The sequence below is a fragment of the Miniopterus natalensis genome, chromosome 13 (genome assembly GCF_054644295.1).
Source record: "Miniopterus natalensis isolate mMinNat1 chromosome 13, mMinNat1.hap1, whole genome shotgun sequence".
Lineage (NCBI taxonomy): Eukaryota > Metazoa > Chordata > Mammalia > Chiroptera > Miniopteridae > Miniopterus > Miniopterus natalensis.
The window spans coordinates 51,778,627-51,806,437 of NC_142093.1; the positions used below are offsets into that span (position 1 = coordinate 51,778,627).

Consider the following 27,811-nt stretch of genomic DNA (forward strand, 5'->3'; position numbering starts at 1 on the left):
AAATCATTAGGCTGAGACAATCACTTAGGTCCCACAATACCTATCCTATGTTTCCTACTACTATACACTATTTCTCCACACTTCCCATTGAAGTATTTAGTTTTACTTTATAGTAAATGACTCTCAACATTTAAGGGCACTTCTGTTCAGATGCCAGAACCCCATTTGAAAAGCACACCTAACACATCACTGGCATACTGAACTGAAACAAACAAACAAAACAACATATTCTAATTCATCAAAAATTGAACTACTTACTACTTCAAGAAACTATCAAATGTCATCAGTAATGCTGAGCCCCAATCCACCTAAACATGTAACTGCAAACAATTCCAATTTCTGGTCCAAACCCAAAAGACCAAGGCATAAAGAAAAGACCTCTGGCAATGGAACAGTCATGCTTGTTTGCAAATTGAAGACACCTAGCTTTCAATTAACGTTAATATATTACAGTTCAGCTTATTACTACAAAGAAGTAGACGAGCTGTGGATGAAAACATGCCCCCCACACACACACTTGCAGAACATTTCTACAAACAGTAACTGTACATAGAAATGTCAAATTCCGACACTTTACAAACAGGTGGATGCCAGTTCTGTTTCCGAGACAACACGTATGAAAAAAAGGGTTTTGTGGCATCACGGTTACCATGCAATCCTCAAATACAGAATTCAAAACGAACATTCATGTCAACACTAGGGAAGCTTTAAAAACAGTGTTTGAAAAGGCGTTCATAATGAAAAGAGTTTAATTTGACTCAGTTTCTCCTCTGAGGTCTTTCTGGCACCAACAGCTTTCTCCGCTGCAGTATCTCAAAGTTTCTGGATCCCATGCAGCTCCTCTAGAGTTGCGGTTATTTTTGCTGTGAAGTAAATGTTATTCCTGAGATAACTGTTATGTGACATTCATAACAGCTATGAAGTCAATATTGAGAACACTTAAACTTGGGACGTGACTGAGGCAGTGCCTTATTAAAGGTACACAAAAAAACCCACAAAATTCAGCTGCTCTTCCTATAGTCTAGTCAACAGGATAACCGATATCTTAAAGCTTTGAAAGTTACAAAATTAGTAATTACAGAATGATCTTCACAGTACAATTATCATTTTGTGCGAACCTGCTTAAGGCAACATATTTAATTTTTTTTACAGCCCCTCTACTTGTGTTTTCACTGACCTGGGGCAACATACAAAAAGTACTGCATGAAACTGATGTGCTAAAAGATCGCGACCTCAGCGCTGCTTCCCAGGAACACCGCGAAGCTGGGTCAAGAGGAACCCAAAGGCACGCAGAAGGAAGGCACCCTGCGCCGGGTCTCGGCGAGGGCAGAGCTGCTCGGGCCCTCCAGGGTGGGTGCGAACCACAGGCTGCCCCAGAAAACCCGGCGGAGGGGAGGCCCGCCTGGGGCTGCGGCCGCACGCGGACACCTCGTTTAGCTCGGGATCGAGGCCGGAGGGGAGGAGAGGCGCGGAAAGGGGCGCCGCAGCGCCCGGCCCCCAGGACTCGCCGCCCGGGGCTCCCCTCCGCCCCCGGGTCTCGCGCCTCATCCTTCGGTCAGGGGCGGGGTGAGGGGGACCCGCGGCGAGCACCGGCGCCGCCGGCCGGGCCCCCTTACCTGAGTAACTCGGGTCGCGTCAGGCGCGGCGAGCCCGGCTGCGCCCCCCAGGGCAACAGCAGGGTCGATCACGGGGTCTCCTCCGCCGCTGCAACGTTTCATTCCCTCTCCTTCCCCTATCCCGAGGAAGAGCGAGCGGCAGCTGAGAACCGCGGGCCGGCGTGAGGTTCCCCGCTCAGATGCCGCGCTCAAACGGAGGCTTCCATCTTGCTTTCCCGTCGTGCTTCGCGCAGGGCCGGGGGCGGGGCCTTGAGGGGCCGGGTCTCGCGGGAGGCTCAGCAGCCTGAAGTCCGGCACCTGCGAGTCCACGCGGGTGAGGTTATGCGGGAGCTCGCCGGGCTGGGGACCACCTCGTTCCCCGGTGCACGGTCGAGCCCAGAAGCAGGGCCAAGCCCCAGCTGGAGTCTGCATTGTGACAGGACCTCCCTGGCGTCTGCGCCAGGCCACCCACTAGGAGCATGAACTGCCTCCTAACTCTGAACCATCGGACTTTCCAGCTACTTCTGCTGACGCCCCGCAATGGGATGTTCAGCACCTGCCTCCAGGTTTGGGAGAAGTGAGGGAGCCTGCTGATTTTCTCTCTTTGCTGGTGCACTTTAACCGTGTAGGGCCTGACCCTTTGAAAAGCGGAGGAAAGATGTGAAGGCCCTCACAAGAACGTGTGCAGTTTCTGAGCTTCACAGGCACACCCCCAGGTGTTCCCTAGACCTGGGTTAAGATCCCCAGTTTTACCCCGCCCTCCCTCTCCGTGGATTTAACTGTACAATATCACACTTATGGAAACTAGAAAACTTTCTTGAGCTCTAAGCTCCCATTGCCTGAGAGCTCCAGGTTAAAATTAAGACGGAGCGCTGCTGGGTTGCTCAGTTGCTTGGAGCATTCTCCCATAGGCCAAAAAGGTTGCGAGGTCCATTTCCCGTCAGGGCACATACCTGGTTTGCGTTTTGATGGCCGACCAGGGACCCTGAGGAAGGAAACCGATTGATGTTTCTGTCTCTCTCTTTCCCTTTCTCTATCTAAAATCAATAAACATCTCCTCAGGTGAGGACTATATATATACATATACATATACATATACATATACATATACATATACATATACATATACATATACATATACATATACATATACACATATATATCAGACATACTATTGCCTAAGAAATAAAGTTCAAATTCTTGATCCAGAAGTATAAAATTGGCTGAAACTTATGTTTGCACTAAAATGATGTCCTAAGAGTCCCCAACCACTCCTTGCACTTTGTGGCCTTGGTATCTGGGTACATGCTCATGTCTTTATTTGGAATGTCAACCTTCAGGGTTGAACTCAAATGCCTCTTCTCAGAAGACTTCAATCTAAGAAGGAGTCTACTGAGGACTGAATACTTGTGTACTTCCTATGTTGAAATCATATGGTGTATGGAGGTGGGATCTTCAGGAGGTGCTTAGGTCATGAGTGTGGAGCATTCATGAGGCATTAGTGCCACTTCTACCAACTGAGGACCCAGTGAAAAGACAGTTGTCAATGACCCAGAAAGCAGGCCCTCAGCAGACACTGAAGCTACCAGCACCATGATCTTGGACTTCCCAGCCTGCAGAACTTATGAGAAAAAAATTGTTTATAAGCCACGCGGCTTATGGTACTTTTGTCATAGCAGCCCAAACGCACTAAGACAGAGTCACTCTTAGAACTTTGAGTGGCCTGCCTTTCACCGTGGTCATTTTGCTGAAACCAAACTATCCACAGACTTCCCTGCCCTGAAGATACAGGTGGGGAATTTTGATCCATGGGAACAAGGCAGGAAGGAGCCATTTGAGTCTCATTTCTTCTCGCTCCTGTGCGCTGCCCTGAGGCACAGTCTCTCCGCACAGCCTGTCAGGAGATGTCCCGTGGGACTGAGTGGACACACCTGCCCGCAGCCAGCTGAGACTCCCGCAGCCTCTGGGAAAGCGGTGCCAGTGCAGGATGCCGCATCCTGCCCTGCCTCCTCCCCTCCCCTCACTCTATCCGGTGCTAAAGCTTCGGCACTCATCAAACTTGACCCCGACTATGGTTTCTGGGGAACCTAGCAGCACCTTCCACAAAGAGTGTCTTATGCTGCTAATCATCCCACCTGTCAGGCAGCGTCACTGACAAGGTCACCCAGCTCCCCCTCCTGGTGTTCCCTTGTCTCCCAAAAAACCCTCTCCAGCTGCATCTCTGTGGCCTCAGCGGAGGATGGCCTCTGTGAGGACACCAGTCTGTGCTGACAGTTCCTTCCAGGCCTCCGAGAGACCTCTGGTCCTCAGATGCCAGAGCAGTGCTGCCTTCCTGACTGAACTTGTCATTCTGCCACCCTGCAGCACTCCAGTGTCACTGACAGCACTGCTTGGACTCATGGTCTGACAAAGTCTCCTAAGAAAACAAATCCGGCCCGGCTGGGCGTGGCTCAGAGTTAAGAGTTGACCTAGGATCCAGGCAATAGGGGTTTGATTCCCGGTCAGGGCACATGCCCCGGTTGCGGGCTCGATCAATGACTCTCTCATCATTGATGTTTCTCTCTCTCCCCTCTCCTTTCCTCTCTCTGAAATCAATAAAGATATATTTAATTAAAAAATTTAAAAAAAGAAAACAAAGCCTTCTGCTTCTGCCACGGCCCGCTCTGCTCATGGGGGCTCACAGCTCACATCCAGGGGTTCAGAGGACAGCGTGGCCTGTCTTCTCGGTCCTCCTCCCGTCCCTCCCACTCCACGTGAGGTACCCGCTTCCTGAGAGCGCAGAAGCCCTGGCGTGGGCTCCCGCAGGCCACCACCTCGCTGCTCTTTCACTGTGTCCTGCAAACGGGCAGTTCCCTTCAGGGCCCCTGAGGCTGTGTTCTGATACAGACGCAGTCATGTCTGACACTATAACAGACCTCTTTGGTTGGTCTACTCATCCCAGTTATCGAAACTCCCCAGATATAATTAGTATGCAAAGAAAATTTGACTAGATCACATCATTAATTCTCGCTTTTAATCTGTTTATGACAAAATACACAAGTGTCTATATTAGTCGCTATTGCCACATAACACTATTACCACAGACTTCATGGTTTAAAATAACAGGTTTATTATGTCACAGTTTCTGTGGGTCAGGAGTCCGGGCCTAGATGGGCCTTCTGCTGAGGGTCTAAGGAGACTGCAACCAGGGCACTGCATTGGATTGTGAGCTCATCACAGGATATGCTGGGGGCAGATCTGCTTCTGGGCTCACACAGTTCAGTTTCTTGTGGTTATAGGACTAAGGGCTTCAGTACTTTGCTGGCTGTAAGCAGAGGCTGCTCTCAGCAGTGAGAGGCCAGCTTCTTTTCACATGGGTTCCCCAACATCATCCAAACCTACAAGGCAAGAAGGCAACAGAGGGAGTCTACTAGCAAGAAGTCAGTCACAACCTTGGCACTCCAAGTCACACTCAGGAGAAGGGGCTTACACAGGAAGCAGGGAACATTAGGGGTCATCTCAGAAGTAGCCCACAGCAGTTTCCAATATCCTTCTAATAAGTCTAAAGCCTTAAGCTACTCATTTTAGAGAGTGAACTGTGGACCAGGGTTCCTCTCTTCTGAACCCTTGTAGCTGCCTCCCTCAGCCCTTCCTCTCTGGGCGTCTCCACCAAACTGCACAGGGCCACACTCAGCCTCTCTGCCACACAGCATGAGACTCCGTGCTGACCCACTACCAGACTGCACAGACCCTTGAATAACCCTCTGCCAGGTCGGCACAGGGCCCCAAAGCTGACCCTTTCCTACCCTCTAGTTCTCAACAATCTCATTATCTCAGAAACTACCCAAAAGGCTTATCAAAGCAAAGTTTGGTGTTTTAAACTACTGCTGAGAAGAGACCAGCAAAACAGGCTGATTTTCCAACACCTGAATTCACACTTGATTTTTATGGACTTGGATAAAAAAAACAAAACAAAAGAAAAGGGAGGGAAAAAGTATGCAGTTACATGATTGACATCAGATACCGTTAATGAACAATCACATAGACATGTGTTCTGAATTTATTCAATTTTCCAATACATGGTTCACAAATTAAAGTCAATTCAAGCACAGGGGCTAGGATTTATATCTGAACTAAGGAGACTACCATCCTAGCTTTCCCAAGATGGGGACACTGCACTTCCAGTTTTCAAACAAGACATCCAGGCAAGATGGGACAACAGATCACCCTAATTGAAGTGCTGTAAGGTGGGCTTTATACACATCTGAGCAACCCCTTACCTTCTAGGACCTTGGATATCGGGACATTTAAGGGAAATGGACCCACAGCATATAAAACACAGTGTCTTCTCCATTTCAAACTTCTGGCTAGCCTGGCTGGCCCACCTTTCTGTCTCACAAGATAGTTATAAAACCGGTTCCAGAATTAGGGCAATTTACACAGCATTGAACATACAGAAAGTCTAAAAATCTAGGGAATTACAGGTTTTATTAATTTAATCAAAGCTTATCTCATTTCATAGAGGAAGTTCATATTTCTGATCTAATTTTTTTTTTCTTCTCAAAGAGAGGGCTTACAACATTGTCATTGAGCAATTGAAATGCTACATTTTTCAAACCTCAATAACCCTCTTTCCCCAAGAAAAACGCAGTTTTAGAGAGCTATAATTAGATTAAGAGTGGGTGGCACGTGGAAACTGAATAATGCAAGATGGGGTTCCTCTGTCTCCTTAGGGAGGCAACTCTGAAGTGAGCCCGATTAGTGCCTTTGTATCAGGCTCTTGCTTCGAGATTCAGAGTTTAACCAGCAATACTTTCTGCTTTAAGCCTTTCGGTCCCTTTGCCATTGCACCATTGCTAAGTTAGTAGACAGCCAGACTTGAAAGGGTGACTGCAGTGGACTCTGGCACAGCACAGTGAAGATATTATCATGCCACTGAATGAAAAGCATGGCTACAAATGGTACCAGGCAGTCACTCTGTGGAAGGGACCGCAGCCCCGGTCAGGTCACGAGCAACTGATACGGATGAAGTTCCTAAAATCCCTCCACAAGAAAAATATTCTTAAGTATTGTTCATGCCAAACTAATCCTGAGGGTGGAGACTTTACCAGGTAAGGGTGGGTGGCTGAGGTTGGTAGAAAAGGAGTGACACCATGCGCTGAGGGGGAGGGATGACAAGGCTCGAATCCCCTCACCTAGTCAGGAGGTAACTTTGCAGAGGTAACTTTGTATAGCATTTGCATTGCTGCCTTTACAAAAACAGTGCTTTCCACCTTTCCTAGGTAAGCGTGTGCTGTGCTTCTCCACTCTCCATTGCTTCTTCAGACTCCGGGGGGTGACCCTGCCAGCCTGCCCATCCCCTGCATGCTGACTGACTCGGGCAAACTGCTGGGCCACAGAGAGAGGAGCGTCTATTGCTTATGACATAGCAGAGGACTATCACCAGGTCTGTGCGAGATCCCTGAGCCCCCTTTCCCACAGGGTGATGTGAAGATGGCTGGTGACGTCTGCATACACACCGGGTGGCATCAGAGAAAAGGAACAGCGAGCTTGGAAAACCCCCATCTTAATAAGGGACAGTGAGAACTCCTGCCCCTGGCTCAGAGAGAGAGGCCCTCCGCGTCCCCCAGGGCTGACAGCAAGCCTGCCCCTTGCTCCTCCAGAAATGTGTCCTACCCACAGAGGAGCAGGGCAGGCAGCGCCCCTTTGCAAGACAAGAGGGCGGTGAGGGACCCCTGGAGGTGTCTCCAGCTTGGCAACATTAACTTTCACTGAGGAAACTGCTGTGCACAGCGCTGCTCGCCAACATGAAGTTTCTTCTGTGTGAGTCAGCTAAGGGCAGGGAACCTGATTCCTGCAGGACCCGGCTTAGTCATTTCACGCTGTGGAGCCATGTCGCCACTACCCTGGGGACAGTACACGCTCGTGCCTGTCCGACAGCTTCTACAGGCAGGAGCAGCGCACGGCATAAGCAGTTCCTCTGACTCGGGCCTCACCAGACCAGGGTTTGGCTGAGACCGGGGTCCCCTCTGAGTGTCTCCGAGGCAAGGAGCAGCTTCCAGTCTCCCTCCGGGGTGGGCACAACCCGGTTTCCTGCAGGTGGAGGACTCAGGGGTTGGATTTCTTCTTTGCTGGGGCTGCAGGCCGCCCTCAGCTCCCAGAGGCCGCAGGGAGCTTAGTGACCCGTGGGGCTCCCCAGCACGGCCACTTGCTACTCCACAGCCCACAAAAGACGGCCAGCAACCCAGCAAAATGGGCACTGCAGGGTGTGAGGGAACCCCGTCACTGTGGCCGTGCCATCACAGGGGACATGTGCTGTCCTACTGGCTTCAGATGTGTTCCTGGGTGGGGTTGATGGGATCAGGTAACCCGGGTGGCAGCTGGGGGATCTTACCAGGAGCCACCATTGGGGCTGGGTGACAGTGTGTGTGAGGAGGGCGTGGGCACGAGGTGTCTGTAGACTTCGAAGCTTGAGAGGAGTGGCCGCTGAATTGTCATTTGGATGATCTGACTGGGTCTGTCTGTCCTGCAGCTTGACCATTCCCTGACCCAATGCCCTGAAAGCTGGAGCAGGGTCCCAGGACAGGAAGCACTTACTGGGCTTTCTCCCCAAAGGCCTCAGCTGCAAACCCAGCAGCACAGCCCATGGAACCACCAGGGAGAAGGTGTGTTCTCCTGAGATCCGGGGCTGCATCTTTGATTCTTGGGGGCAGGAGTCCTGCAGCTGGTCGGTGCCAGGTTTGGGCTTCCTACAGGTCACACTCTAACATTCAGAAGAACCTTCCTTGACCAGGGCCTTCATGGACTTGGGCCCTCTACCCTGTTTACAGGCGCAGACCCAGGCTCACTGCAGCTCACCCCAGACCCCTGGAGCCACCCCATGGAATTGCCCTTGGGGGACAATGGGTGAGATCTTGCTTCCCAGCTCCAGCCCCCAGGGATGTCCACAACATGTCCTCCCATATGAATGTCAGTGTGACTGCAGTTTCTGGGCAGCCCCAGATCATTAGTTTTAATAAAAATACTTGTGATAAAATACACGTAACACAAAACTGACCATCTTAGTAATTTTTACGTCTACAATTCACTGGTATGAAATATATTCACACTGCTGTGCCACCATCACGGCCCCAACGCCACAGCTCTTCATCTTGTGAAACGGAAACACTAACTTCCCATCCCTTCTCCTCCCACCTCTGGCAGCCTCCCTTCCACTTTCCCTGCCTGGGACTATGATGCAAACAGGAATCTCACGAAAGAGGGATCATCCATATTTGTCCCTTTGTGATGGATTCGTTTCCCTTAGCGAAGTGTCCTCAAGATGCATGCATTCTGTCCTGGCATGTATCAGAATTCCACTCCTATTGAGGCTGATTAATATTGCTGGAGCTGGCAGCTGCCTCCCCACTCCCCCGTGTTGGCTCCTTCCTTAGAGGCTTAGGTTTGCTCCTGCAGGCTACAGTTTCTCAGCCCACAGATAACCATCCTGGTCTGGGACCAGGAACAGAGCTCCAGCTGCGCCTGTGAGAGGGGTCCTCATCCTGGCCCCCTAGACAGCCCTGCAGCGTCCTCTCAACTGGTTTAAGTATGAGGCACATGTATAATTTTAAACAAAAGTTGAATTTCTAGCATCAAAAGGAATCATTAAAATATCTCCACCCAGGGCCTACCAAGCAGCAGGAGCAGCCGGGAATATAGACCCCAAGAGTCTCCTGCTGGCCTCTGCCTGTTCCATATGAACCTTCTGGGCAGTGTCTGCTCCCCTTCTAGGCTTCTAGGCCCAAGGCTGGGGCAGGTTCTGTCCTCAGCTCAGTGCTCCTGTGCCCCCATACCCCCAAAGGCTTCCCTGACCTTGATGACCACCTCCACCTCCACCCAGGGGGTCCCATCTTTCTCCAGAAGTCCCCAGGACCCTGAGAAGTTCTGGCCTCAAACCATGAACAGACATGCACAGATCTGTGGTCTGACCCAGCTCTTCACATGGACAATGGGAGGCCAGGGCAGGAGAAGATGTCTGCAAGACCTTCCAAAGTGTCACCTGTTCACGTATTTATTGGATGTTGAGGAGCGCTTCCTACCTTGGGCCAGGTGCTCCTCCCCACCCTTGGGCACTTAAAGACCCTGGAAGAATGTTGAAACTGATTTTAACATGTAGACACTGCCTTGTGATATGCCAGGTGGTCCCACCATTAATTTTTCACACTCTATAACCTCAGAGAGGGTAGGGTTTTTTTTATTGCTGAGTGTCAGATGGGGAAACTGAGGCACAAATGACACTACTCTCAAACCTTCCATGTGTAAAGTACAAATATTAACACCTCACAAGTGCTGTGGACCAGGCTTCTGGGCACGGTTGGGCTGGGTGCCTCAGCCTCAAGGCCTCATGAGGCAGGAGATGGGTTTCAACTGAGGCTCGCCTGGGGAGAGATCTCCTCCCAAGGTCTCTCGCCTGGTGTTCATGAGGGTGCAGTTTGGACTGAGAGCCCGGGTTCCTGCCTGTTGGCCTCGGTTCTCTCCTACGGGGCATGTCCATAGGGCAGCTCAAACCATGGGCATGTTCTCTCCCTGTTCCAGAGATATGACAGACAGAGAGACAGAGAGACAGAGAGACACATACAGAGAGGAAGTGAAATAGAGGCCGAGAGAAAGGAAGGGAACTCAAGGATGAGAGGACAAGAGAAGTGACAGGACCTGACATCCCGTCCCCTGGGCTGTGCTCTCCGTGGTTCAGAAGCCAGTTCCTGAGCCCTCGGCAGATACACGAGGATGGTCCCCCCTGGGGCTGGACTCACTAGAAGCCGCTGGGACGGCTCCACCACGTGGACCCGCATGAGGCCCTCGGGCTGATTCTGAGCCTCACAAGAGGCCACGGAAGGCTTCAGGCCAGTGAAGGACAGTATCTGAATTTCCTGCCATTTCAAACCCTTCAACGTCCAGACTTGAAAATGAGGCCAAAATGGGCAGTGACTCCCCAAGACCACACGCAGGACCCAGGCCTGTTTTACTCGGGGTTCATCTCGTGTCCCCCTCATTCTTGTCCCGTTTCCACCTCTACCCTTGTGCAGCAGGTTCATGGGAGGCCAGCCCATAGGTGTGAGGGACGTTGTGTCATCCACGACTGATGGTGTCCCTGGGAAATGGTGTTCACTGTCATCCTCACTGTGCGGGTTGGCAGACTGGGGGTCCCTGAGAGGCACAGAGGCGTCCCCAGGACACGGAACTGGGGGGCAAGGGGCTGCGAGCTCGGCTTTCCCCTCCAGCCGGGCCCTGCCCATCCCCAGGGAGCTGCGGGAGGGCTGGGTAGGTGCTGGGGTGCGGGTGTGGACAGGACCTGAGCGAGGAGGGTGAGCGGGCAGAAGCCCAGGGGGCCTTTGGGTGGCTCTGATTGGAGGAAGGGGCCCAGGTCATGGAACCTTGAGGGGTGACCTCACTTCCTTGGTGACAGGTCCCCAATAGCATTTAGAGCTCTGGTAACCAGGTACCCACATTCTAGAGACAACTGCCTTTCCAGCTCACTTGACTGGAGACAGTCAGGAGACTAGGATGTCTCTCTGTTGCTTCCCGTGCTTCCGAGGCTCTGGGCACAAAAAAGCCCAGAGTGAGAGATGCTGCTGTTGCTGTCGAAACTGGTGCAAGGTCCAACACTGTGGACAACCCTCGCCCTCTGGCCCGAGGCACCATCTGGTAACAGAGGGCAGCCCAGGGTGGGCCCATCCAGGCCAGGCCCCAAATGGGGTCCCCCCTGGGCAGCCCCACACCTCTTACCCCCCATCCTGGGTGTGTGTGTGCATTGGGGGTAGGGAGGGAAAGCGTGGGGTGAGGGGCGCTCATCCTGGGCAGGAGCAGCTGTTAGGTGTCCGAAGCCTGGAGGGTCTGTCCTGTTCATGGACCAGGTCATGGCTGACAGGAAGGGAAGCTGGGGGCTGGGAACCAAGCTCCTCTCCCCACTTGTTACTCAGGAGTCCTCCAGGGGTCATTGTGTTCCCTCCCTGCCTGGAGGTCTTTGCAGATGGCCCTGTGTGCTGATGTGGGGAGCAGCATTTGTGGTGGCCTCTCCCCCACTGGCAGTGCCCAGGCAGGCCCCTGATGCCTCATGGCCCGGGCCCGGGCTCTGTCTCTGCAGACCTCCAACAAGGACGTCGTACAGGAGCTGACGGATGGCTTCACTTATGCCAGGAACCTGTCCAAAGGACAAGAGCGCCAGGCCTGGAAAACCATCCACTGCCGGTCTGAGGTGAGAGCTGGCCCACACTCAGGACGCCCCGGTGACTGGAGTGGGACCAGAAACCAGACTCAAATCTGGGGTCTCAACATTTTACAGGCCCCCTCCCAAAGCAATCTATACCTCCAGCCCTCCCGACCAGTTCCTGGAACTGGTTGTTAGGTGTCAGAAGACAGGCTAGAAATCCAGTCTTCACGTGTTTGATGGGACCATAGAGAAAACATCTTTGCTGTCTTTGCATTTTGCTCCTTTCAATTATTTACCTCCCTGCCCCATGTATCCTGTGGACCAGTCCCAGCTCCACTGACCTTGGAGACCTTCTCAGGGCCTCACACATCATCACACTGACAGATGCTGTGTATTTAAACAACTGGGAAGGGATTAAGGTACTGGATACATTTCTCTGCCACTTGTATCCAGAGAGCACGGCCAAGCCCTGTAGTCCGGCCAGGTCAGCAGCTGTGGCCTCACTTATGTCCATATCATCCCACAAAGGACGTAGCATCCCCACTGTGTCCTCACGGACTGTGTTAGTTTGCCAGGGCGGCCGTTCCACAGGACCACAGATGGGGTTGGAGGTTCCTGATGCCTCCTGGTTCAGTGCCCGCTCTGTCTTTGTAGAGCTCCCAGGAGAACATCATCAAGGTGCTGGACCAAGGGCCCCACTCCACCACCTACCGGGTCAGGGTGCAGGTGCAGCAGGCCGACAACCGTGTCCAGTGCTGGTCTGAGGTGAGAGCTGGCCCAGGGTGGTCTCCACACCCAGGGCCCCAAGATGACCAGGGAAGGCCAAGAACCCAGACTCACACCTGGGGTCTCCCCCAGGGACTTCCTAGAGCTTTCCCACAACAGTGTCCACAGTCCCATGGCAAAGGAACCTGGACCTCCACTCCTCCCTCCAGCTGCACCGGAGAGTAAACAATCACTCCTCACATATTTGTAGGACTGTTAGAGAAAAGAATATGTTTGTTTCACTTCACAGTAGACCACGAGCACATTTGCATGTTGCTGTTTTTCGTCTTTTCACTACCCGCCCCGGGTAGCCTGGGGAGCAGTCAGTTCCACTGTCCTTGCAGACCTGGCCCAGTAACAGAGGTCGCTCGCCACAGCGATGCGGCCTTTCAGTGCTGTGGACATGGGCCTGTCGTGATTCAGCTGCCAGGTCGGCAGTGCTGCCGGGAATCCTTCAGTGTGTCCCAGGGGACTGTGTGAGGCGCGCCTGCTGCCCTAACACAGGACACACTGGGTGGTGTGAACTGTAGATATTCATTTGCTCACGATTCAAGAGACTAGAAGTTAATGCAAAGGGCATCAGCAGGGCTGTTTCCCTGAAGGGTCTCTCCTCGGCTTGTAGACGGCCGTCTCCTCTCTCTGTCACATGGACTCCCCTGTGTGCTTCCATGTGTCCTCCCCTCCTCTTGGAAGGACACTGGTCATAGTAGATTAAGACCCACAACACTGAACCACTGAACCTTCATTACTTGTTTAAAGACTAAAACTCAAATACAGGCACATTCGGAAGTTCCAGGAATTCCGAAGTCATGGAATTTGGGGGACACAATTCAGACCACAATGTAGAGTGTCCCCCACTGGAGATAGCCACCCCCTTGCTCCCAGCCTGGCCCTTGGGTTTCTCACTCACTGAGATTTTTACTTTTCCGATGTCAAGTTGTCCAAGGCAATCACCGTGTTCCTTCTCTGACAACTGTCTCACTGGTCCTTTGACTCACCTGTCAGCTTTCCACAGGCCACGTGAATTTGTTCCTTCCTGAGTCATCTGCTCAGATTCTCTAGCCATTTGCCTCTTTGCAGAATCTGGGGTCTCCATAGTGAGGGTCTCGCAACGCCCTTTAGTGTAAAAGGAACAGACATAAGGGTCTTTTTGAGGTCAATGGTTTTTATAGGCCAGGGGTACAGCGTACACTGTCCCCATGCTGGGGAGGGACAACATTCCTAGAGCCTTTCCATCAATGTCAGGAGCAAGTTAGTCTCAGGTAGCTGAGAGGGAATGTCATACAGGACAGTTCTCAGTTCTGACCTGCATGACCTTGAGCTGACATTTGACATCCCCAAGCCTCTGTGATCTCACCTCTATAATGGGGATGTTTCTTAAGGACGCACAGGGACAATGCTCTGCATATGGACTATTAATACGAGGTCAGATGTTCCTCAGCCAAAAAATGAAAACATGCCTAGAAGGTACCAATTGTATGAACATCCTCCCACCTCCCAACTTAAGTGGTGCTTTGAAAACCTAGAGCCTCGTTCACCTGGGCACTGCTGTCCCTCCTCTTGCACACGCCCCTGAGGGGCTGGGACTTCCTGGGTGGGCTCCAGGCCTCAATCCCCCTGGGATTCCCCGTGGGGAGGCTGACTGGATGTCGCTCCTTGTCCCACCCAGTGTGCGGCTGAGTTAACTTTGAACCTACGTGAGGCCTCCAGGATGCGGGCCCTCCAGGAAGGCTGCCTGGGGAAGGTGGCGGCGTCCACGGTACCAGCTTTCCCCGCTGGAAACATCCCCCACATCTGCAGCTTCATGCCCGTGCACCCGGCCTTCTCCAGAGCCCAGGGGTTCCTGGACGAGCTGTTTACTAGGTGAGCACACGCCCCCTCTTCTGCAGAGTAGCGGCTCTGCCCACTGCCGCCTGTGTGTCTTGAAAATGTCACCACACTGTCTGAGCCTGTTTGCTCCTCTGAAAAGTGGGGTGGTAGAGGAGAAACCTCACAGGTTTCTTGTAGGGACTACTTTGGGGACAAGCCATACCCAATCTTACCCTGGCTCTGCAGAAAGGGCTGCTGGACGTGCTGCTGTTGTGCGTGGCAATTATTTTCCGTTGTCCCATGAAAAGCCCCTGACTCACCCATCAGCAGCCTGTGGCATCAGCGTTTGGAAAAGCACAGGGAAAACAGACTGCCAAGCCATTTGAGATTTCACCTAGCTGGTCCCAGTCCTGGTGCTTGGTGTGGCCAGATTAGGGACCTCTGGGGAAAGATAGTAAGGGGGCCCAGGCCCACTCAGACATCGGGGATGGTTCTGGTTGGAATTCATTTACTGGACAATGTGTATTAGGCTCCTACTACCAGCAGGCACTTTGGGAGACACTTAGCCTAACTCAGTGAATGAAGCAGACACAACCCCTGAGTCTCGGTTCAAGTCAGCGAGTCAGAGACACAGTGCACATCATTCGCAGGTCCTGTCCACCATCCTTCAGACCTGATGTCATCAAGGTGTTCACGGCGAGTGGAGATAAAGGGCCATATGATGACCAGGGTGGCACACCGCAAGACCAAGTGGAAAAGTGAGAGGCCTCCTGTGTCTAAGGGATGGGGGCTTAGGATGAACAGGGCCTGGCAGAGCGAGCCCTGATCTGACACATCTGCTGATTCCCAAGGGCAGGCTGAGGTCTGGAAGCTTCTGCTCCAGGAAGACAGGGTCAAAGAGAACTGCAGATGGAGTCCCAGGCCCCTTAGAACCAGAGGCGAGGCTAGAACGAATTGTCCCCGAGAGTCCTATCCCCGCCACAGACCCATCCTGCTCTGCCTGCCCCCTCCACATGCATCTGTCCTGACGGCCATGGCCAGGCTCAGAACAGGACTGTGGTGCGCAGGCTGCTCACATGCCTGGCTCAGTCCTCAGGCAGATGCCCAGGGGCATGGAGCTCTGGGCTGGGCTGGGCAGTGTGCAGGGCCTTCAGGAGAGCTGGCAGTGGGAGGGAGAGACTCACACAGACTCAGTGTGAAACCCGCTGGGTCACCACGCCTGCTCTCTCATGACAGCCACACAGGGGTCAGGAGTGGCATTGGGCTGACCCCTGGATGGGCAGGGACAGCCATAGAGGCTCAGTCCCAAACAAGGGTGCCATGGGAGGGCAGTGTGGAAGGAAAGACCAGGACTCTGACTCTGCTGCCCACCTGACTCTCCGCAGGGCCATTGCTTCTGTAATGGGCACCTGGCCCGACCGGCTGCAATATTTCGGCCAGCCCCTCCTTTTCCCCTGGTTCACCCTGGAACAGGCCTTTGTGAGGGGCAAACACCCTGCCTCCCACCTGCTGGTCCAGGTCCCAACTGTTTGGGTCGAGCTGCAGCATCTTGAGCCCACTGGGGCAGAGCTGGAAGGTGAGGGGCTGCAGTCTGGGAAGATGATCTGGGGGGTTGTGTGGATGGGGGTTTCATGGGCTGGAGGACCCTCAAAGGCAGTGGCATCTTTCCTGTCTCTGGGAAGGCACGGGAAAGTGAGGCATGTGGGTGAACCAGTCTCTCTAACCTGCTCCAGAACCATCTCCAGAGCTCCAGAGCATCCGAGAGGCAGAGGAGGGGCCTGCTCCAGGGCCAGAGCCTGGTCCAGCTGTGCCGGTGCTGGAGCCAATGTCACCTCCATCAGCCCCTCCAGCCCCTCCACCAACATCCCCTGCAGCCCCAGGGCCAGCTCTGGAGCTGGAGCCATCTGGACCACTATCTCTGATGAGCATTCTCAGACCAGAGGCAGCTCCAGCCCCAGCCCGCTACTACCCCCAGGCTGTGAACACCAAACGCCTGGGAAGGAAGGCAAAATATAGCATCCGGAATTTCTCTCCGAGGCTGGTGGCAGAGCAGCTCACAGCCATGGACCTGGTGAGCGGGAGGCTCTCCGGGTGAGGTGGGAGAGGCTTCCCTCTGTCCTTAGCTGCCCGAACCCGCCTTTCCCTACTCTGTACTCCTATGACCTGGATCCAAATCCCAGCTCCACCCCTTGGCACCCGTGGGTCATTGACAACTTTCTCAACCCCCGAGCCTTCGCTGTCCACCTGCGGACACGAGGGGAACACTCACAAGATCTGCTGCACAGAGTGGCTGGGCGGATTAGATGAGGGGGGTCACACAGAATGCTGGGTGCGGCCTGGACGGTAGAGAGCTCATTGTGCCCAGCCAGGTCCGTGAGTCGCCCATCCCTATGCCCATGAGGCTCAGCGGCCTCAACACTTATTAGGCGCCTGATGTGTACTAACTACAAGGGAGATAAACAAACAGCCCGTGGTTGTAGCCGCCACAAGGGAATGCACACTGAATGGGGATTCAGGCCAGAGGGGTGATCAGATCCTGGAAGACGCCCCTTGCTGAGCAGACATGAGTCCCATCCTGAAGTTTGGAGTAAGTGAGGAAGGGCTGGGGGCAGGTGCTCCTGTCCCTTCCCCACCAGGCTTGGGCCCTGGGCCATCCAGTGCTGGGTGCCTTCGGCGAACAGAGAATGAATCCCAGGGACTCCAAGGCTCAGGCCACATCCCCAGGTTTTTGACTTTCAGTCTTGACTTTCAGTGACCCTTGCCAGAGGTTGGGGACCCTGAGCTGAGGTGTGGCAGAGCTGGGTGACACTGCCCTTCCTCCCCAGGACCTGTTCAAGGAGGTGATGCCCTACCAGTGCCTGGGCTCTCTCTGGTCCCAGAGGGACAAGCCTGGCAAGGAGTACATGACATCCACTGTCCGTGCTGCTGTTGCACAGTTTAATCGTGTGGCCAAGTGTGTGATCGCCACCTGCCTCGGGGACCCAGGCATGAGGCCCCAGGACAGGGCCAAGGTCGTGGAGCACTGGGTGAAGGTGGCCAAGGTATGTGATGGGAGGCCCAGTGGAGTCCCTGTGTGGAGCCTTACAAATGCCTCTATTGCTTTGTCAGCTCTCAGGACTGAGGTCGACGTCAGAGCCCTGGAACAGTCTCTAGATCTTCTGTGCCAGGGGCATGCTGACCTTGACTCTCACTCAGGTCCCAGTGGTGGGAGGCTCACTTCCTACCTGGCTCCTTCCTTGGGTTGAGCTAAGACCCTCCTCTCTGTGAGTGTTGGTCTTTGGGTGCTAAACATGTCCACCCTGAGCATCTGCCTCACCCAGAAGGGGGTGTCAATTGGGGGGGACTGAAGCCAGAGCTCCAGCTCCCCACCTCACAGCCCATCTCCCCCTTCCCAGGAGTGCAGAGCCCTGGGGAACTTCTCTTCCCTTCATGCCATTCTGACAAGTCTGCAGAGCATGCCCATCCTCCATCTGAGGAAGACGTGGGAGAAAGTTTCCAGGTGTGTAGGCCTCTCCCATCAGAGGTGTGGGGTGGTGGTGGTGGGGGGGGTGTCTCCCATATGTCTCCCAATGTCCCCTCACCTCCTGGGAGGCAGCCAACCCTGGGGACAGGAACTGGGTTCGTGGGCGGAGACTCTCAGCCTCCCTGGGACCTCAGGCCTCCAGCTCTGTTTCAAGAGTCAGTGCCCTTAAATGTCAGAGGCTGCACTGAGCCAAATAGGAGATTGGCAAGTGTTTCCAGCACCAGAAGCCTATGCCCAGCGGAAACCAGAACTGGTCAAAACCGCTCAAGAGCAATGGGAATGGGGGCCCCGGTGACCAGCATGAGAGCCCGGCCCCAGTCCCTCGGAGAGGGTCCTGCTCAGAGGAACCCATGAAGACCCTCCCCCAGGGAGTTTGAAACTTTAGATGGTCAGAAGGAATCTGCCCTTAGCGCCCCTCCCCCATCATTCCTGGACATGTCTTTCCTCTGTCCCTCCCCTCAGGAAGAGCAGAGTGGAAATGACCAAACTCTGTGAGGAGGACAATCCCGAGATCTGGAGGAAAAACATGGAGGTAGAGCGAGGAGGCCGGGGGTCTGGAAAGAGAGGAGGGTGAGGGAAGCGGGGACCGTGCAGGATGTGGCTTTGGTCGTTTGTCCCTTAAAGATGCTCTAAAAATGTTCCCCCTCTGTCCCGATGAGCAGGAAGAGGATCTGCTTGGTCCCTGGGCAGGTGGGGGGCAGGTTCAGGGACAGGAGGCCAGGTCCCCGCACAGAGTGGCGGTGGCCGGGCTGCTCCAGGACGGGGTGCGGGGCTGGCAGGCTGAGCGCGTCTCTGGCTTTCATGCATGTCCATCCCGCTGGCACTTGGCTTCTTCAGACTGCGGGGTGAATGGGCTGGGGGGGACCTTTCTTCCCCAAACCAGCCCAGCCTGCCCTCAGGAAGCCAGGGCCCTGCTCTCCTTCTGTCTTCATCACGCCCTCAAGGGGAGCGACCCTGCCTGCCCCGGGCTTGGGCCTGCTGGGGGTTCCCACGGGCCAGGTGAACAAAAGGGCTGCTTGGCCCCGGGTCCCCATTGCTGGACCAGACACAGAGAGGTGTGCATTCTGTGACTTCCCACTGCCCCCTGTAGCACTGGCTGCCAGTCAGTCTCAGGATTCTCACCCAGTGCCCAGTGGGCACTAACACTGGCCAGGGGGCTTCTAAGAAGTGTCTGGGGAACTGGTGCAATGTTGGTGGATCCTTCCTGCACAGAACTCAGAAGCATCATGTCCACGAGGAGGCAAAGTGTCCTGTCAAGCCCTACTCTACCAGTTAGATGGGGCACCTTGAGGGCCCCATCCCTGAGGATGAAGAAAGACTGCTGCCCAGGGGAAGGTCCTGGGCGGTCCTTGGGGAGGTGAAGGCTTGGCATGGCCTCGGTTCCGGTGTGACGGACACAGGCTCCAGCGGGGTAGGCCAGGCAGGGCTGCTCAGCCAGGCTCCTGACACACCTGTCTGCCTATGACTCGGCCCATTGGGAGCCACGGCACAACCTGAGGGCCCAGAGGACAGGTCTCTGGACAGTGATGGGACTGAGGGTGAGGTGAGGGCAGATGGGACAAAGCCTCTGGCTGGGAGGGGCAGGCAGCTGAGCCAGTCACTGTCCCCCTCTGGGCCTCCTGTCTCCTAATGAGAGAAGTGGAGGGATGACCACCCTGTGCTGCAGGCCTCACAGGGTGCTCATGAGGTTCAGGCAGGAAAGGACTGTGCAGAGCCCTCTGCACTGTTCCACCTGCAAGGGTAGGGTGAGAACAGTGATGACAGTAATGACACTGAGCCCTCAAGAGGACCTGTGAGCTAGGTGGAAGTCTCACACTTTCCAGAGGAGGAAGCAGGTCAGGGAGGCCAGGCCCCTGCCCAAGGTCACACACCAAGTAAACGTTGTAGCTGAGAGCTTGTCAGAATCAGAGCATGCTGGAGGCACAGTAGCCCTGGTACCAGCTGACTTGGGTCTGAGGTCGGGATGGAGAGGGAAATGGGGTGAGGGGACTATGGCCTCAGTGACCATGTCTGAACCCCAGCAGGAGCAAGAGTCCGGCAGATTTGTCACTCTGATGCTGACCCTCTGTGGAGGTCAGAAGAGGCTACCGAAGAAGGTGAGTGAGCCTGTCTGGTGAGTGCTCCAGGGTCAGAGGACAGGGGGTGCTGTCCTCCCAGCTGGAGGCCTCCCAGTGAAGAGAGGGAGGCCTTCCTCTCTTGCATCCGCCCCCTGTTCCCACAGAACCTAGGACCCTTCATTAGAGGTGACCAAGAGGAGGGCCTGTGAGAATGGGTCCAGCAAGGAGATGGGGGTGGGGCTGGCCCCTGACCATAGGCCCTGTGATTTGCCAAAAGTAGGCCCTGATAGGTGATGAGGAGGAGTTCTTGGAGAGTGAGGGAAGGGCCCATTGAGGGGAGGTTCTAAGGGTCCTGAGCTGCTCCACGTGGGATTCGTGGTGTGGGCCAGGAGGCTGAGGGTGGGAGGCTTTCAGGGGAGGGTGTGTTGGGCACCTGAGAGCAGGGGCTCATGACACCTTCACCCCGATTGCCTAGTGTGTCCCCTTCCTTGGGGTTTTTCTGGAAGATCTGATGATGCTGGAGACAGACAGCGAGAATTCTCAGGAGGTGGGTGACCTGGGGCCCAGGCTGGGATGGCCAGGATTGACCTTTAGGGAGAGAGCCCTGAGTTGTCAGCATAGCCGCCCCTGGAAGTGGGGGCATTATGCCCATCATAGCGATCCATGTCCCTGTCCTCTGGAGCCCAGAGCCTGGCCTGGGTCTAAGTCCTGTCTTTCCATGTTGCCCGCCCCTCCTGGGACCTGGCAGTAGTGCAACATGAGGGGGGGTGGGCACAGGGGTAGCCATGGCCAGGGGGCTCTTTCTGATGGACTTTGGCTCTCTGCCTTGCAGGGGAATTGGAAGCATTTCAAACAAGAGAAGATGGTGAGCGGCTGTGGCACCTCCTGAGGGGCAGGGGAGGGAGTGAACATCAGAGAGCCCCTGCTGGCGCACTCCTGGGCTCCATGCCCTGCATCTCACATCTACTGGGAGGGTTGATAACAGAGGCGGGAGGCCCCTCCAGGTGGTGGCTGGGGGAGGGGATGGCATCAAGGATACCTTCCTAGAGAAAGAGCTCTCAATGCCCAGTTCTGAGCACAGGCAGAGCCTGGATGGAATGAAGGGAAGGACAGTGCCCATGGGCAAACACCCCGCATGGGTCCCCTGCCCCACTCCCCACCCCCACTGGTGCTGTGTCTGCATCCCCTCTCCCTCTGGCCCCGGGAACAGGAAATAATGGAGGAGATATTGGTGCTGCGGGAAGCTGCTGAGAAATATGAAATAAAGCCCAAGAAGAAATTCTGGACCTGGTTCTGGGCCGTGGAGCAGCTCAGCCTGAGGGAAGGGTGAGGTGGGGCAGGAGTTGGGCGAAGGCGGGGGTGGGCTCTCCCTGTGGCCAGTCCAGGGAACCTGGGCCCGTGGCTCCCTGGTCAGCCCCAGACCTTGTTGTGTAGCAACTGCTGGGGCACCTGACACTGGGAGGGACACCTGAGGTGTGGCTCCTGGGAGCTCACAGGTGCCACTCTGTCCTGCAGTTACATCCTGTCCTGCCAGCAGGAGCCCCAGGCCTAGGTGGCCAGCTGAACACGCAGGTCAGGAGCATCAGGTGTCAGTGAGTGTCCAGGTGGCAGAGCAGCCTCTCCATCACCGGTGGGGACACAGCTGGGCCCTGGGAGCACTGGGCAGCTGCTGCCGCCCTGGAAGGAGGGGCGCTAGGGATCTTGCTGGTGCTCCCAGGAGGCCAGAAGGGAGGGAAGCCCCGCCGCCTTCCCCACAGTTCTCCCGGAGTCCTCTTCATCCACGGGAGGGGCGATGCTTATCTGTGGCCAGCAGGCTCTGGCTCGTCCCCTCTACTGTCCCGGGCAGGCATTTCTGTCCCTATGTGTCAGCTCCCCTCCGGCCTGGAGGGCGCCCTTTCCCCTGAAGGTGACTGCGCCCTGGACTGGAGCTGAGACCCTGATGCCGTCTCCCCAAGCAGAGCAGAGCCAACCAGGGCGGCTCAGAGGGAAGCCGACCAAAGCGAAGCCGTCCAGCCTGACAGGGGCCGGACACTGCTCTTGTCATGATGGGGGATGACAAGTCTGAAGTCCCTAAGGCCGGCCAGGAGGCTAAAAACAGCAACATTTCACACTGCGATCTGAGGCAGAATTCCCTCTTCACCAAGGAATCTTCATTTTCACTCCTAAGTGTTTCAGCTCAGGAACAGACCCACCCCATTTCCAAGGGAATGACCCCCAAAGTCAACTGGTTGCAGATGCGGTTGGTCAAATAACTGGGTGCTAGAGCCCAGCCAAATGGACACAACTCTCACCAGCACATGTCGCCGGAGTTCTTTATCTGGATTAAGTATAGGACCCGTCCCTGATATTTGCTCTGCTAATATTTCCTCCCATTCCATGGGTGGCCTTTTTTCTCCTGATAGTGTCCTTTGATGCACAGAAGTTTAGCCCAGTTATGAGGGCTTTTGTTACTTGTGCTTTGGAGCTCAATAAATGTTCATTTACTGATTTAACGGGGGAAAAAGAACCCAAGGAACACCTGGCTACTTTGGCCTATCTGGCTGACCTCTAATGGCAGTCATCTTACCTCTATGACCTGCCGTACCATTTTGACCAGACTTGGCTATTCTTACTATTTTTGTCAGGTCATGGAGTAAAGCAAGCAGTGTTGGAGGGATAGTCCCAACCTCCAGGTATATCTAACGCCTGCGAAGCAGACACTATCACGGCCCTTCCCCTCTCCCTAGACATTTCAGGGTTCTCGGTTGATTTCCAAAGGCCAGGAGCTGCGCCTCTGTGCCTACAGCATCTTTTCCTTGGAACTGCCGAGGAGTGTGCTGCCTACTTGCAGGCAGATCAGAGGAGCAAAGAATTAGCACACCCTCCCGTGCAACAGGCAGATCCCTCAATCAGTGGCTCTTAGAAGTTGATGTATAAATAGCCCAGCTCCTTGTCCCTTGAACAGAATAACTCTGAGCCATGTGTTATGCACCATTCCTTGATGTTTGCCTGCCAGGTTGAGCTCCAGTTTTGTGGTAGCTGGCTTGATGACACACATTATATTGTCTGTCTGCCTTCCCTGTATCACTGAGCCACTTCAATCCCGCACCCCCTGCACCTCTTAAATACACTACCTGCTCCTGAGTCCCTGTCTCAGGGTCTGCTTCTGTGGGAACTAAACTAAACCACCTTGAATATGGACATCTCTGGGCATCCCAAGCACAAAGAGAGTATTGGGGAGATAAATTCAGAGTACAAGTCAGTGTACTATTTTTTATTTTTTAAATTACTTGGCAGTTACCCCCCCCGGATACCCTTTATTGCCCCCATGAAGGGATGATAATAAAAATACTTCAACAATTGATATCGTATAGTCCTCAGTCAATCACAGCAGCTGACCAGTGGCCCTGCCCAGTGAAACACAGGGGTCCCAGTTTTCTCTGGGTCAAATCATCAGGCTGCGTTGAGAGGTTATTGGGCAGTTAGGGTTTACTTAGCTTTCTCTAAGGGGGCTCAGAGGCTCGTGGCATAATTTTGATTCCTTCTCAGAATGAGAAGTAGAGAGAAGCGTTTACCAAATATCTCCAAAGAGAGCTAAATGGGTCAGCAGGAGCCACATTAGCAGGGACTCTGATAGCTTTACACTCCAACCTATTATTATTTATGTCTTTTTCTGAGTATGGTAAGAAAAAAAAAAAAAAAGCCACAAACTCGCCTGGTTTCCCTCCAGAGAATTGTCTCTTCTTCACTGAGGGTAGTCTGGGCAAGACCAAAGAGCAAAGTAGCCAAGGGGTTGGTGTGTATACGACTCAAGATATGTCCATTGGAGTCTCTCTCCTGGGACTATGAGTGAAGCAGAATGATGCAGGGTGGGAGGAAAAGCCTTCGGAGGTCACTTAGGCAGTGGGGGTGCTAATTCCTTCATGCACGGGGTGCTATAAAGTAAGGTCAACCAGCTCTTGCTACACACCCCCCTCCAGAGTTGCCTGCTTTCTCTTCATGTCCTTGACCCTCTCATTGGTCTTGTGAGTCTTCCGATAGCCTTCCAGTAATTTCCTCTTACTGCTTATATTTTCCAAAATTGGTTACTTTTGCTGGCAACCTAAAAACCGTAACTAATTTGAGTCTTACTGCTTATCTTCAGCCATGTTTTATGGGGAACCAACCCCTTAAAAAGTGTGGCAGAAACTACTGAAAGTGGAAGAAAAGGAACAGGTCCCCAGCTCTCCAGCCAACAAGGGAGAAGCCCAAGGACGCTGGTGTGGGCCTGAGGGATGCGGCGTGCAGGCCGCAGGAAGGTCGGCTGCAGTCTGCGGCTCTGATACCCGGGGAGCCAGAACCCCACCCGAGATTCTCCTCTGTGCCCCAGGTTGACTGGCTTATGATTCGGGCCTTTATCACAAGCAAAGCCCTGGTAGCTTGGGCAGGTACTGGGAAAAGGGCAAGGCTCAGGTCAGACTCTCTTCTGTGAGCGGTTCTGGTGAGACAGAGTGTAGGTGGGCATTGAAATCAGGGGTAAAATAGGCCTCGCTGAAGGAAGTAGCTATCACTTCCCAGGACAGTCACTTTTACTACAAAATAAGATGCGCGTGTCTATGCACATTTCAGAGGAACCATATTGAGAACTGGGTAGGTTTTATTTTTTTTATTTAAGTTTTGAATATGTTTTCTATTGATTTCAGAGAGAGGAAGGGAGAGGGAGAGAGAGAGAGAAACATCAATGATGAGAGAGTCATTGATCAGTTGCCTCCTGCAGGCCCCCGACTGGGGATCGAGCCCGCAACCCGGGCATGTGCCCTGACCGAGAATCGAACCCCGATCGCCTGGATACTAGGTCGACGCTCAACCGCTGAGCCACGCCCAGCCGGGCTGAGAAGCCAATCTTATTAGGCATCTGGAGGATGGAGTCGGGGGCACTGCCGCATGCTGATGTTTATCTTCTACAGGAGTTGGTTTCTGATTAAATGCAACTCTTTTGAGATGTTTTGCTTTCTTTCCACCTTTTTTTGTTTTTTGGTTAAGCCTCACCTGAGGATATTTTTTCCCACTGATTTTTAGAGAGGGTAAGAAAGAGGGAGAGGGAGAGAGAAACGTGCATGCGAGAGACATTGGTTGCCTCCTGCACACGCACACACCCAACTGGGGTTGGGGATCGAACCTGCAAGGCAGGTACGTGCCTTTGACCAGGAATCGAACCTGGGACCCTTCGGTGTGTGGGCCAGCGCTCTAACCACCTGGGCCAGGGTGAGATGCTTTGCTTTCTTATAGCCTGGGGTATTCCTGCTCCCTCATCACTCCTAAGAGGCTTAGCTGCTAATGTCTTGGTCAAGGTGGGGGAGATCTGTATCCTCTTTGTGTCTGGCAAGACCAGCTCTTGCTCTCTCTGGGCCTGACTGCACAAAACTCTAACACTGTCTTTCTACCTGGTGGGCACAGGGCCCCATGCTGCCTCTCTGCCAGGGCTGTACAGGGCCCAAGGATGCCCCTTGGCATGAAAGCACAGGACCCAACAATTTCCTATTTGCCAGGCATGCAGAGAACCACATGCTGCCTCTCCGCCTTATTGCGCAGGGCCCTCTTCTGCATTTATGCCAAGCCTACAGAAAACCCCAGGCTGCATCTGTGCAGAGGACCAGTTCCCGCCTCTCTGCCAAGTCAACATGTGGCCTCATCCTGCCTCTTGGCCAGCCCTGCACAGGGCCAAATGCTGTCTCTATGCCGGATGCACAGGGTCCCAGCTGCCTCTCTAACAGGCCTGCAAAGAACACATGCTACCTCTCGGCCAGGAGCACAGAAGACCCCATGCTGTCTCGGGGCCTGACCGCACAAAACTTTAAAACTGCCTTTCTGCCTGGCTGGCACAGGACCCCATGCAGTGGTCCCGAGAGGCCTGCATAAGACCTTATTCTGCCTTTTGCCACACCTATCACAGACCCATGCCGCCTCTCTGCCAGGGCTGAACAGGACCCCAGGCTCTCTCAGCCTAACTGCACAGGATCTCAAGTACCTCTCAGCCAGGCGTGGGCAGGGCCCCATGTTTCCCCTCTGCCAGTGTGCGCAAAACCTTACAACTGCCTCTCAGCCAGGTGTACAGAGGTCCCAGCTGCCTCTCTGGAGACTGCACAAGGCCCTCTAACTGCCTCTCTGCTGCACTGCACAGGGTTCTAAAACGGCCTCTCTGCCGGGCTTCCACAGGGCCCATGCTGCCTTTCCGAGTGACTGCTCGGGGCTGGGCAGCTTCCTTACCGCCAGGGCTACAGAGGACCCGTTCCAGCTCCCTGCCAGGCCTTCTGGGGAGCCCATGCTTCCTTCCTGCCGGGCGCACAGAGGACTTAGCGCTCCCTCCCCATTAGTGACCACAGAGCACCCGGCTGCCTCCCCATCAGGGCCCACGGGGCACCGGGCCGCCTCCCCATCAGGGCCCACGGAGCACCGGGCTGCCTCCCCATCAGGGCCCACGGGGCACCGGGCCGCCTCCCCATCAGGGCCCACGAGGCACCAGGCCGCCTCCCCATCAGGGCCCACGAGGCACCGGGCCGCCTCCCCATCAGGGCCCACGGGGCACCGGGCCGCCTCCCCATCAGGGCCCACGGGGCACCGGGCCGCCTCCCCATCAGGGCCCACGAGGCACCGGGCCGCCTCCCCGTCAGGGCCCACGGAGCACCGGGCCGCCTCCCCATCAGGGCCCACGGAGCACCGGGCTGCCTCCCCGTCAGGGCCCACGGAGCACCGGGCTGCCGCATGGTCTGACCATACAGGCGCTTGCACCTGCCTTACAGCCGACCCTTCTCACCCTCTAGTTCTCAACAATCTCAGATGTTCAGAAACTACCCAAAAGATTTATTCAAACAGAGGTTTGTGTTTTTTAACTACTGCTGATTAGAGACCAGCAAGACAGCCTGCTTCTCAAACACCTAAAAAATTACACTTGATTTGTATAGAGTTGGAGAGAAAGAACTAAAAGGTCAGGGGACAAAGGAAAAGTTGGGTGTGTGTGGGGGGGGAAGTGTGGCTGTCATTACCAGTTCATTTACATGGTATGTGACTGACAACAGATATCACTAAGAAACCCTCACGTAGCCATGTTCTCTGAATTTATGAAATTTTCCATTCATGAGCCACAAGTTGAAGTCAATTCAAGCATAGGGGCTAGGATTTCTATGCGACATACGGTGACCAACAACCCTGTTTTCCTAGAGCTGGAGGTTCCCAAAGCACAGGACTTTTAGTTTTAAAACCAGACATCTAGGCAAATTAGGACTACTGGTCACCCTAATTCAAGTGCTAAAAGGCAGGCTCTATAAACATCTGAGTAAACATCTACCTTCTGGGACCTTGGGTCTTGGGGACACTGGAGGGAAATGAACCAACAGCATATAAAACACAGTGTCTTCCCCATTTCAAACTTCTGGCTAGCCTGCTGGCTCACCTTTCAGTCCCACAAGATATTTATAAAAGTTGTTCCAAAATTAGGGCCAATTTACAGCACTGAACATACAGAAAGTCTAAAAACCCAAGAACTTAGAAGCTTTACTCATTTAATTCAAGCTTATCCCACCTCTCAGGGAAGTTCATATTTCTGATATAAAATGTTGCCTTCTCAAAGAGAGGGTTTACAACATTGATACTCCACTATTGAAGAGTGACATTTTCAGTAACTCACTTTCCTCGAGAAAAACAGTCTTAGAGAATTGGAATTGGCCATTAGATTGGGAGTGGGTGGCACCTGGAAACTGAATAATGGGATTCTGCCATCTTCCTGGGGAGGCAATTCTGAGGTTGAGTTTGATTGGTACCTTTGTATCAGGTTCTTCCTTTCCGAGTTTGACTTTAACCAGCAATACTTTCTGTTTTAAGCCTTTGGGTTCCCTTTGCTATTGTACAATTGAGGCACAAACAACACCGCTCTCAAACC

At 54.0% G+C, this 27,811-nt stretch overlaps 2 protein-coding genes across 2 annotated transcripts in view; one reads left to right on the forward strand and one right to left on the reverse strand.

The window, feature by feature from the left end:
* ANAPC1 (anaphase promoting complex subunit 1) overlaps positions 1-1,829 on the reverse strand; it is an 87,710-nt gene extending 85,881 nt beyond the window's left edge. Inside the window, exon 1 of the mRNA XM_016216200.2 lies at positions 1,617-1,829. The gene's annotated coding sequence lies outside the window, so the exon portion shown is untranslated. The remainder of the gene's footprint in view (positions 1-1,616) is intronic.
* A 9,838-nt stretch (positions 1,830-11,667) lies between these two features.
* Positions 11,668-21,469, forward strand: LOC148091690 (ral guanine nucleotide dissociation stimulator-like). Its single transcript, XM_087823759.1, has 13 exons — positions 11,668-11,808; positions 14,198-14,391; positions 14,988-15,095; positions 15,723-15,913; positions 16,062-16,408; positions 17,163-17,378; positions 17,733-17,836; positions 18,323-18,392; positions 19,885-19,956; positions 20,393-20,464; positions 20,750-20,782; positions 21,128-21,243; positions 21,433-21,469. Exons 1-13 carry the CDS (start codon positions 11,668-11,670, stop codon positions 21,467-21,469), a joined length of 1,701 nt encoding a protein of 566 aa, XP_087679885.1.
* The last annotated feature ends 6,342 nt before the right edge of the window (positions 21,470-27,811 follow it).

What these genes read in the sequence shown, in the direction of transcription:
- LOC148091690 (XM_087823759.1), top strand. Translation starts at nt 11,668, where the DNA reads ATGGCCCGGGCCCGGGCTCTGTCTCTGCAGACCTCCAACAAGGACGTC. An exon ending in CCGCAAGACCAAGTGGAAAA is followed by an intron (nt 15,096 to 15,722) that starts GTGAGAGGCCTC and finishes GACTCTCCGCAG; the next exon opens with GGCCATTGCTTCTGTAATGG. An exon ending in ACGTGGGAGAAAGTTTCCAG is followed by an intron (nt 17,837 to 18,322) that starts GTGTGTAGGCCT and finishes CCCTCCCCTCAG; the next exon opens with GAAGAGCAGAGTGGAAATGA.